The sequence below is a fragment of the Balaenoptera acutorostrata genome, chromosome 8 (assembly GCF_949987535.1).
Source record: "Balaenoptera acutorostrata chromosome 8, mBalAcu1.1, whole genome shotgun sequence".
Lineage (NCBI taxonomy): Eukaryota > Metazoa > Chordata > Mammalia > Artiodactyla > Balaenopteridae > Balaenoptera > Balaenoptera acutorostrata.
Window position 1 is genome coordinate 61,478,256 of NC_080071.1, and position 12,213 is coordinate 61,490,468.

General features: G+C 36.2%; 1 protein-coding gene across 1 annotated transcript in view; it reads right to left on the reverse strand.

Moving 5' to 3' along the window:
• Nucleotides 1–3,639: 3,639 nt before the first annotated feature.
• Nucleotides 3,640–12,213, reverse strand: part of ICA1L (islet cell autoantigen 1 like) — a 72,577-nt gene continuing 64,003 nt past the window's right edge. The window contains exons 12-13 of the mRNA XM_007190548.2: nt 11,526–11,615; nt 3,640–6,895 (exon numbers count right to left, since the gene is read on the reverse strand). Coding sequence (XP_007190610.2) covers nt 6,780–6,895; nt 11,526–11,615 — 206 coding nt within the window. The 3' untranslated portion in view covers nt 3,640–6,779. The remainder of the gene's footprint in view (nt 6,896–11,525; nt 11,616–12,213) is intronic.

Here is a 12,213-nt window from a genome sequence, read left to right on the forward strand (position 1 = left end):
GTCTTTTTCTGTGTACTTTTATGAATATTGCCTCAAATTCAAACTTCTTTCTTTTCAGACATTTCTAGCTTGAAATAACTTTAGTACGTTCTTTTTCACAGATAGAAAGATGAATTTGTGTTAGGTAGCAGGATATATAATATTGCCAGTTGTTACTTCCTTACTTCCTTGCTACCTCCTTAACTTGCTCTTGAACTGAAAGCACCTGATCTTTGTGGTAAGTACTAATAAGCAAATGTTAAAATATAAGCAAGCATACTGAAAGGCGTACCTGTTTATAGGTAATTCAGTACTTTACAGGTTGTTAGAGATTTAGCTGGGGGCAGTCACTTAATTTCATTCTAAAGTACAGATAGAGGAGTTTTTTCCTGTTTTGGTAATTCATTCTTGCTGCTTCCTTTGTGTCGGTGGTTTACAAATGGAAGACAGTTGTTTAGGCTGAAGGGTTTAATCTGTATGAAGTCTGCGTGCAGTATAATCATTTAGAAAGCAGGGTCATCTTTTAAGTGATATAAAAGTGTCACCACAGCTGCCTGTCATAAAAAGTGGTCACCAAATTACTTTGCAAGAAATTCTAAAAATTATTTCTGGGGGTAAAAGTTAACCAGAATTTGGAGATTATATATATATAACATTATAATTAAACACAGCAGCAAACGCAAAGAGAATCTCTCAAATTGGCGTAACATTTTCTCCCATTTTTTTTTCTCTCAGTCTTTTCCTTCCACCTTTAAAGAGGTTGAGAGGAGCAAATTTAGATCTCACGTTGGGTGTTCCCATCTTCCCCCATTTATTTGATTTTTTTTTTTTTTGCTTTGATCCATTAGTATTAAATATACCCGCTCCCCCCAAAAGTTTTTAGGTCTGTAATGATCCTTTCCTTTAAAGATCATTGTAGACCTTTCAGTTGCTTTCCTTAAAGGCAACTGAAAGTTGCTTTTAAGTGGTTGGGTGTGAAATAGTATCCTCTTCCTAGGAGTTCCCTGCCGATGTATATCAATATCATTTTTTTCCCTTGCTAAGATTATGTTTGTTTTTTAAATATTTTAAACCTCTACTAGAACATGGTATGATAACACAGATAGCCTTTGTTGCTCTTTGGTTGTGTTTTTCAAACTGTTTGGGTCTTGACATGAATTAAATGGGTCCAGCCAACATTTTTTTTTAATGAAGCAGAACAGGAAACAAAAGTATATTGAAGACATCAGGGAAATAGTATTTGTATGTAAAGCTTTTGCTAGCCATAGGGATACATATGTACACTAGGTTGTAAAGTAAAATATATTTCGTACTGTGGGTTGTAATCAAAATGATTTGAAAAATACTGTTGTAGATACAACTTCTGTATATGTGTTTTGGGGTTGGTCTAGTATCTTAACACAGATACTGGAGTCTTTAAAGACATTGTTTCTACTTCTCTTTACTAAGCATCTCCAAATTGCTGGTTTTATTTTTAAAAATTCTTGTCTTTTCAGCAGTTCTCAAACTGAGAATTTATCTCCATATACTCTTTGATTTTATACAGTAGCATGGATGAGTCATGCTTAATCATTGTGTTGTTTTAGAGAAGACTGTCATGGAGCTCTGATGGCCAGAAACCCAGGAGTATGACCATTCATCTCAGTTCCATGCCTTAAGCAGTTATTTTTTGAGATCATTGGGATGATTCAGAGGAGTTGCAGGAAAAGCCACAATTTGGGTACTACTTCTGGCTCTGCAGCTTAATAGTCATGGGATCTTAGGCAAAGAAGTCACCTCTTTGAACCTTAGTTTTCTTATGTGATATTAGGAAATGCTGATGACAGTGCTGTCAGTTAAATGGCTAGTGAGTGTGAAAATAACTTTAAAACCTTGAAGCAAACACATGTTATCATCTCCTTTCTGTTTTGTTAGGTAAGTTTATTCATCCCTTAGGAAAGCCACAAATTGTTGGTCATGGAAAATGATCCCATAAAATTCATTTTACCTTGTAAAGTATAATATAGTCAAGGATGTTGAGCTGAAATCATAATGAAAATAGGTAACACTTACTGATAGCTTTCCAAGTGCCAGGCTTGGTGCTTCCATTAACCCTGTGAAGCCAGGTACTGCTAGTTACGGTCTTATAAATTGCAAAATTGGAATTAGATTAAGTAATTTATCCATGGTCATACATCTGGGAAGTGTCAAAATCTGGCTTTGAACCAATTCTGACTCTAGAACTCAGACTTACTGCTACTTCTCCTGTAACAGTGACATTAATAAAATATAGGTGTTTGGTATCGTCGCAGATTATGTGCCCTTGGGTCGTAGCCTTGTTTGTTCTTTTTGGTCTTCTTCATTGCTTCAACTGCTGGCAGCTTGGTTCAGAGGGCGAAAAGAAAGTAACCTGGTTTGACACCACTTCCTGACCAAGGTAGGTAGTGACACAAATCCTCAAGCTCTGGGTTTTAATGTTGCTATAGCTGCAGAAATTCAAAAGAAATACTTTCTTTAATTTGGGGAGCACGTCTGTTAGAGAGGCAGAAAGTAGCAACTTCACATTTTTGGTGGTTTTTTTTTTTTTTAACTGACTTTTTGAGGTAAAGACTTAACGAAAGTAATTTTTTAACCTCAGTTACTTGGTATGCCCATTTCAGACAGACAATCAAATGAAATCACCTAGATCAGGGGTCCCCAACCTTTTTGGCACCAGGGACCGGTTTCGTGGAAGACAGTTTTTCCACGGACCGGAGCGGGGAGGGGGTTCAGGCGGTAATTCAAGCGAAGGGGAGCAGCACATGAAGCTTCGCTGGCTCGCTGGCCCGCCCGCCGCTCACTTCCTGCTGTGTGGCCCGGTTCCTAACAGCAGGGGGTTGGGAACCCCTGACCTAGGATCACAATTTAGTTCATATATAATATTCACAGTAGTTATTCCTGTTTGGTAGGTTGGTGGATCATTTCTTTGTCGTCTACTTTTACAGACTTTTAAATGAGAGTATTACTTTGAAATGGGATAAAGAAAACAACTCTTTTTTCTTTCATGTAAAAACATGCCCTTCAAAATCTTACCTGATAACACCACTCAGACCTTTATCTCCAGGTTGTACTTATTTTTGGACATTGAATGGTTTATTTACACCACTGAGTAGAGAACCATGTCTTCAGATGCCAAGGACAGTTCTTGCTGAACTCTATAGTCTTCTTTTAAATGGCACATAAAACATGGAAGAAATTTTATGTTGGGCTTATGGATGTGACCCATCCTAACGAACAAACGTTTTTCTTCCTATCCTGTTCTGTAGGTTTTCTTTGCTATATTTAAATACCTTACTGTTGTGTTTTAAATGCATTACTTTCAATACTGCTGAATTAGTTAATATTTTAAAGTTTGTATTTCCTTCCTAGTTTAATGTCTGTATCCCAAGATTCTGGGTCTGCTTCATTGCTCGAGGTAAGGAAATGCAGGGCTCTGCCAGTGCTATGGAAGGTAGAAATAACTGGATCAATCAATCCTGCCTTGCTTTTTATTCCTCCCTTCAACAAATCAGGTTAAATGTTATGGCTTATATTTCACTGGTCATTGCTTCTAGGCTCAAAATTCTGCTATTTGTTTGTATGTTGTTACTGAGAGTATTTACACAAAGAATACACATTGTGTTATTTCCCATATCTTACAAAGTCCCTCCTGCATGAAGTAAATTAGAAAGAATCAGTCTCACAAAGATATTAATTGCCCTGGTTTTATTTTCATTCTGTGGTATCTGTATCATTCAAACTACCTTCTTATTACTATGGTCCTGAGGTAAAACCCAAGTTTTTGAATAGAGAAACAGTAACTGGATTTGTATTGAACACTTTAGCAAATAAACTTTGTTTTATGCCATCTTGTAATCTTTATTAAAAGAGGCTCAGAAAAATAGCACATTCAAACTTCCTTTGTTCATATGCTGTAAGACCTCTACATTTCCAGATGGTCTATAAAGATAGTTTATGTGAAATATACATAGTTGAAATACAAACACTTTTTCATTGTGCAAATACTGAAACCTGTTTTGTTAAAATACAGTTTGTTTCTAATCATATCAGAGTTATGTTTTACAATCAATGAAAGATTTCAAAAAATACAAAGTTATACCAATTTGATCTTAATCTGCCCTGGTATTTCTGCCTCTCTTATAAAGTGGTTGAAGAAAGATTAGGCAAATTTTTAGTTCTTCTGGGGCTCTTCTAAGTTTAAATGCATTCTTATTTGGTATTAAAAAGTATAACATAGATATTTCCCCCCATTTAATATAAAAAGCATCCATCCATTTGAAAGAGTTGTTCTCAGCCCACCCTTGGTTAAGGTTAATTAATATACTTCTTACTGAATGGTTATTCTAGATTTAACCAGGAAGCAGCTGATCACCTTTCTGTTCTGTGTTTATCCTGTCATTCCCTACTGAATATGTGCTTGGTTTCTTATTTTAGCTTGTCTCTTATTTTAGGTTTCCTATTATACCTATTTTAGGTGTAATATAGCCAAATTTCTGTTTCTGGACCTTAAATTAAAGACTGAGCTTCGAATAATCTTGAGAAAATGTGAATAGTTACCTTCATTTTAATAGCAAAGTTTTAAATGTGCACTTCAAAAATGCAGTCAGACTTGCTGAAGTTATAACTAGACTTGCTAAGGCAGTTAATGTTGCTTTGAGGCTAAACGAGCAACTACATACTCTGTTGAAAGCGAAAATGTTAGAGAAATTAAGAACTGAAGAATAAAAATCCTTGTATGCTTCTATTTTTTGATAACCTTTGCTCTTGGAAAATTGGGGTTAGTATCCCCTTCACATTCATAGTCTGGGATTTGGGCCTGGAGAGACTAGTGATTTTCCTCTGGGTTGAGTGTCTTTGTTTACATGAAATAACGACTGCTCTGCATGCATGTGAGGAAGCCATACAAATATTTTTGAACTAATGCATTAGTGAAAATGAAAGAAAAATGGCAAAAACGCAAGACATAAAATTAACATTTTCTGAGGTACTTCAAAGTTGAAAGCACAGAGCAGCCATGGGTATAGAATTTAGATTGTGATTCATAATTATAACCCCTGGTGATTGAATTTTGGCGGAACAAAGACAGTATTGCATTCTGGGGCATTAAACTGAATAAAAAGGGAGAGTTACAAAATGCTTCTTAATGGTTAACCAAGTAAAGAAATAAGCGTGTGAAAATATTTTAAGGAAGGATTTACATAACCTTTTCTTAAGTCCATGTTTCTGACCCTCAGATAAGGTCTTTCCAGCCTACACACTACTTGACCATAGTTGTGGTTTTCTAAATAGCTTGTGAGTAGTTCAGATTGTAGTTAGGCCAGACTGTTGTGGATGGGAAGTGGGCTGCATTTTACCTGCCCTAGTCCATTCCTAAAAAATGTTTTTCTTTATACAGAGACTCAAGAGATTACAAGCAGTTCTCTTCTAAATAATAATTAAGCCTGTTTAGAACTAGGAATACAATGAAAACTACTGTGAAAGTCTTAGTTAAAATGTTTTCTTATGCAGATGCAATGGACTGGACAATGAAACAAGACACCTGGTGAACTGCCTCAGAACTAAAGGGTGGATGGGAAAAAACAGGAAGCTGAGTGACTGTGTGTATACAGTGGCTATGTTTTCATTAGCTTATGCTAACTTCATTAAATAGCCTTCCTTCCAATACTTAGACTCTAAAGCTTTTAAGGGTATGTTTGTCTGTAGTAATCAAATAGAGCCTCAGATGATGTCGCCCACAGAAAAGTGGAAAAACACTCCCTTACTGATGGTATAGAGCTTTCTGTAACTTTGCCAGAAAGCTTTCTGGGTTAAATCATGTCAAGAAATGTTGGGTAATAAGTATTGCAAATCTGTACGAGGGTAAGTTAATTAGAATTTTTTTCCCTCATTCAGATAGAAGTTTCTGGGTCATTTCAGGAATACTACTGCCAGTTGCTCAGGGAGTATCCTCCCCTCGTTTTCTTTTAGGAAGCATATGAGTACAGTACATTGTAGTAGCAATGTGTGAACAATCAGGCCTGAAGACACATGGACAATGTCTGAAGTACCATAGGATGGACATTCTTGTGGTTTATGAAATGGGAAGAGAGATTTTTCTGTTTATGCAGAGGATGGACGTCTTAGCAAATAAATCATCCTGCTACTTCCCCAAGAAAATTCAATAATGAAATCGGGGGGTGTCCATGATTTTGTATGAAGGAAAAAAACTAAGGAATATTACATTTTAGCCTCCAAGTGGAGAAAACAAGCACCAAGTTTCTCTGTGATTTCACTGAAGCAAATTGAGTTCTCAAATCTTATTCTACCTTTCTAACTAAAGAAAAAACTGGTCTGGTTCTAGTGCTATTTTCCACAACAGAGAATTCCCCCTGCCACCGTTTTATTTAAAAACCAACCCCAAATCACAACCCAGTTTACATGCTGTCCTTCCTTTCTCTAGATACAGAATTCTCACAGCCAGCAAGGCATCTTATATATAAAAGGCTTTCCAAACAGATAAACACAACTCCTATTGATAATTATTCCTAGCTGTTATTTTTGAACTAACTTTTGGTATGTATTTCAGACTCAATAGTTTCTAGTATTTTCCATATATTAGCAACAGCTGTAAATCCAAGATATTAAAGAGATACTTAATGTATTAAAACGTGGTCCTTTCCATCTGTCTAACCTTGCAAACACAAGGTTTTCGTATGTAGGTGACAACATAAACTCCTTTCCACAAAGGCAATAAGTTGCAAAATTGGTGTCTCAAGGCCATTGAAGTGGCATCATAACTTCAGTCAAGCATTAAGAAGTTCATCATCTGAGTGTCCAATAGCATCTGGGTTTGAAAGCGGATCCAAGTCTGCAAATAGATTGAACCAGGCTGACATGTCTTGGTTACCACTGTTGGGAGCTATTAAAAAAGAAAAAAACACATTAGAGTCTCAGATTTTTAAAATTACATTATTGCACCACTTTTATGATTTTAAAGTAGATGCTTCTTTTGAAACAAAGTTAAGACAGCTGACAAGAATAAACACCAATTACGTCTCCTTGAGGATAAGTTTAAAAAGCTAATGCAGATAACCTCATGCTTTGCTGAGGCTATTTAAGTAATTGCATGTTGCTCTGAGAAAGGACTTGATTAAAAGTGAAAAGGCAGGAAGTAGTAGAAGGCTCTCAGATAAGGTTCAAAATTTAACCTTTGTTCCTACAAAGTAGGAACATTACACTTGTAAACTTAGTATTTAAAATCTATATTTATTATAAAAGTAATATTAAAATAGTAGACATAGGGGGGAAAAATCCCCTAATCCTATCACATTTCCATGTGTACTTTAAAATTTTTGATAAATATATTATGGAGTGGGTTATGTCTCAGATATGACTTCCTGTTACCTGACTGGAAAATTGCATACATCAATAGTCTACAAGTTGTGTGGCAGATAGTCAAGGATACACATCTATGCTGAAGGCTGGGACTAGTAAAAAACTGTGTACAGTGGCACAGACAGTGGGTCATCTCAGAAAGCTAGGCTCTTGAAGGCCAGGGGGTCCAGAAAGCAGGGCTGAGAGCCAGGGGACAATCTAAAGACCTACATATGAGACCAGGGACGCAGTGGGCAAAGGATGGAAGGCAGTCCTGCTCAGAAGCGTCTAAGGCAACCCTCTCTTACAATCAGTCATGGTTACCACTTTCCACAGATCACAAGAGTTTGGGCTGTGGGGACCCCAAGCCTCAGGGATCAGGACAGAGTGAAAGCCTGCATTGTGTGTCCAGTTCTGCTTCTGGGAACCCCAAGGTAGTGCCGGTGATACCCACACAAGTTCTGGCTTTGAGTCCTGGGTATACTAGCTACTAATAAGTAATAATGGGCAAGTCATTTAACTTCAGGGGCCCTTGCTTCCTCATCTGTAAAGTAATGATCATATAATTTATTATTTTTTAAATTTTTATTGGAGTATAATTGCTTTACAATGTTGTGTTAGTTTCTACTGTACAGCAAAGGATTATAGGCAAATAGCAGCTTTCCCAATACCTCAGCCTTTTCGTGTTCAGTTCTGAAATTTACTCACTTTATAGTCTCTATTTTTAATGATTTAGCACAATTCAGTTTACTGAGTTTACGAAGAGAAAACTATAATTACGGATAGTCTGAATCCCTAAGGGATGGCTGTATTCAGAATTGGCTGCTGTGAATCTGTGATTTGCTTGGAATTGATGGATTCCCCAATTGATTTATCCCAAAGCATTAGGAAGAATTAAAATAGGGTTCCAGGAGTCCACAATGATACATACCAACAAATAAGTAAAAAATGAGGGACAAGACAAAGCTTTTCCATATAGTAGAATGTAACTAATAAAGGCGGAGGGGAGAGGAGATGGAAGACCGCCATTTGGCAACAGCCACCGCAATAGACGATTCGTGCAGGAATTATCAATGAATGCTAAATTAGCGGGTGCAACTTTGATACTCAGAAATAAGCCATTCACACAGTTGCAAAATATTTTTCCACATGATAATTATTAATTACAAAGGGAAAAATATAATAGTAATTTGATAGTGAATAAACCTGGCAGGCACCACCTTAACCAAGTGATCAGAGTTAACATTATAAGCAATAGGACAAAATAGACATCATGTGCCTCCTGATACGGTTTATGAAGAACACACAACATCGTTCCTGTGCTGCTAGTCTTGCCAAAATGCATAACATGAATCTAATTATGAGACAACATCAGATAAACCCAACTCAAGGAATATTCTATAAAACAAATGGCCTGTACACCACAAAAAAACCAAGACGATGAAAGACAAAGATTGAGGAACTTTTCCAGATTAAGAAACTAAAGAGACTTGACAACTAAATACAATGTGTGATCCTGGTTTGGATCCTGGACTAGGAAAAAAATCTTTTTCTCTTTTATTACAAAATACATTAGTGGGACAATTGACAAGATATGAATAAGGTCTATAGATTAGATAATAGCAGTATGGCAATGTTAATTTCTGATTTTGATCACTGAATTGTGATTATGTGAAAGAATGTCCTTGTTTTTAGGAAACAGATGCTGAAGTATTTAGGGGTGAAGGGGCATTATGCCTGCTACTTAGTCTCAGAATAATTTCAGATCAGAAGAAATTACATACATATTACACTCACACGTAGAGAGAGACTAAGGCAAACATGGTGAAATCTAGGTGAAAATATATAGGAATATTTTGTATTTTTGCAAGCCTTTCTGTAGGACTAAAATTATTTGAAAATTTTAAAATATTGATACCACAAGGATTCAGAAGTCAGCCTGAAAGGACTCCCACTGGTCAACACAGGGGCAATTTGAGCACCAAAATAATTAAGTACAGTAGTGATTATAAACCATCGAAAAAATACGAATCCATTCTGACAAATACGTAAATGGGGAAGAAGAGAGGTTTTTTTTGTTTACAGCAGGGTATTGAGGGCTGGTGGAAGGAGCCAATTGTATAGCATGTGAATTATATGTCAATAAGAATGTTTTAAAAATGTGATTAATGGATGAATGGATAAACAAAATGTGGTATATCCATACAATGAAATATTATTCAACTTTAAAAAGAAAGGAAATCCTGTCACATGCTACAACCTGGATGAACTTTGAGGACATTATGCTAAGTGCAATAAGTCAGTTACAAAAAGACAAATACATTCCACTTATATGAGGTATCTAAAGTAGTCAAATTCATAGAAACAGAAAGTAAAATGGTGGTTACCAGGGCTGGGGAGAGAGAATGGGGACTTAGTGTTTAATGGGTGTAGAGTTTCAGATTTGCAAGATGAAAAGTTCTGGAGATCCGTTTCACAGCAATGTGCATATACTTAACATTACTGAACTGTACACTTAAAAATAGTTAAGATGGTAAATTTTGTTATGTGTTTTTACAATAAAAAAATGTGGAGGGAGTGCTAGGGTTGGAAAAATCATCACTTTTCATCCATCACAATAAAGACTGAATCAGGCAAAAAGCAACAATGGATGCTAAATCTATGTGGAAATTCTGACAAAGAGCAGGACGTGTACAAGGTCGCCAAGTGTCTCCCCACAGACTGCTTAGTAATTGCAAGGGAGGATCAAATAAAATAGTAATTGTATAGGAGAAAAACTGGACAACACCTTGATAGAGTGGTCAACATTAACAACACCCATGAGGGAGAGAGGGACAACTTTGAGATGTGAAACCCTGAGAAAGGAGCATCACCTATGTGTATTCTAGTCAGGATAACCTGACTAGATACTCAGGATAACGAACAACCTAAATTTAATTATAAGGAGACCTCAAATAAAACTGAAATAAGGAGCATTCTATTAAAAACAAAAACAGTGGAGCAGAGGGACTCTATTCTTTTAAAATGCCCAGAAATCAAAGAAGAGCTGTGGGAATGTTTCAGATTAAAAGAGACTAAAGGGACATGGCAACTGAATACAATACATGACCCTAGACTCGCTGTCCCAGAGGGGGACAGTGCTATAAAGGGCATTATGGAGTCAGCTCACGAGAATGGAATACACATATGTGGCAGATCATAGAAAAGGACTACGTTCATATTAACAGCCATACTGTGGTTGTGCAAGAGAATATACCTATTCTTAGGAAACACAAACTGCAGCATTAAGGGGTAAAGGGTCATGGTGTATGTAACTTACCCTCAAGTGGTTCAGATAAAATAACACACGCATTACACACACACACAAGCCTGCATAAAGCAAACGGGGTAAAATACTAACTATAGGTGAATCTCAGTAAAGGATATACAGGTGTTCTTTGTGCCATTTTCATTTATGAAATATTTCTATATGTCTGAAATTATGTCCAATTAAAAAGTTAAATCAGCATCAGTGACTAAGATTAATATGTATCTAAGATCCTGCAAGACGGAGAATGTGTCAATTTTCTATGTATATCCTACATGGTAATTACAACATGGACCAGCTCTGCAGACAAAATATAGTAAGTATTCCTAGAGCCCGTGCTCCGCAACAAGAGAAGCCACTGCAATGAGAAGCCCACACACCACAATGAAGAGTAGCCCCCGCTCACTGCAACTAGAAAAAACCCGGGCGCAGCAACGAAGACCCAACACAACCAAAAATAAATAAATTTAAAAAATATATATAGTAAGTACTCAATATATATTAGCAATTACTACGTACCAGGCCCTATGCTAAGACCCTGGGTGCATTCTTTGTCAATAGGCATTCTGTAAACAGAGCATCTTCTATCCCTAATGGTATTATCCATTATCAACAAACCTTAACACAAAATATAAAGGATTAAGGTACAGAATTTAGTTTACTATGGCAGCTCACAATTTCTGTTCAATTCTTTCCACAGTGAGGGATAGCTAGATACAGCTTTCATTTTAATTCATTATTAACAAAGTACTTTTCTGGACAATATGAGGTGAAGACTGTAACATGGTCCTTTTCTAAATTTACCTGAATTTGACTGATTGTTAATATGATGTCATATTACTTATGATAATATAAGTAAATAACTTACATTTTGTTAATTTCTTTGGACTCTGTGAAGGCACTGACTGGTTATCAATGTGTGAAAGAGGAAGTTCTAATCCCCCTTGGGAGGCCCAGCCTGGGGAAAGAGAAATAATGAATTATCCATTATTAATCAAATAGAAAGTAGCATCAGCAAAACAAGAAAAGGGAAAAAATATCTAATAAAAGTCCTCCAATCTTTCTACCAGGGTAATATTCTACAGTATAAGACATATATCTGCTATTATGAATTTTATTCAAATCATCTAAGTTTAGTCCCAGCTAGAGTTAGACTTTCTTACATTTTGCAAAGTGGTTCTGAAATAAATATACAAGCTTTTTTTCTTTAAAACAATGGCAAATGGATAAGGTGTAGAAAGAGAAGCTTTAAGGAGTCAGGATGAGAGGAAATAAACATGACAATTAGAATCCTGAAACCTATGAATAGGTTTATACCCTTTGACTTGGTAATCCCATTCCTAGAAATGTATCTTAAGGAAATAATTTAACTGAAGGAAAAAGTACGTGCATGATTTTGTTTATTGCAGCATTATCTATAACATGAAAAAGTAGAAACAATAAGGAAGGAATTAAGTGGATTATGGTGGACAAATGTGACGAAATATGATATACTCCTTAAAAAGTATCATTATGAATACTAGTAACGCAGGGCAATGTCTGCTGTAACATGAAAA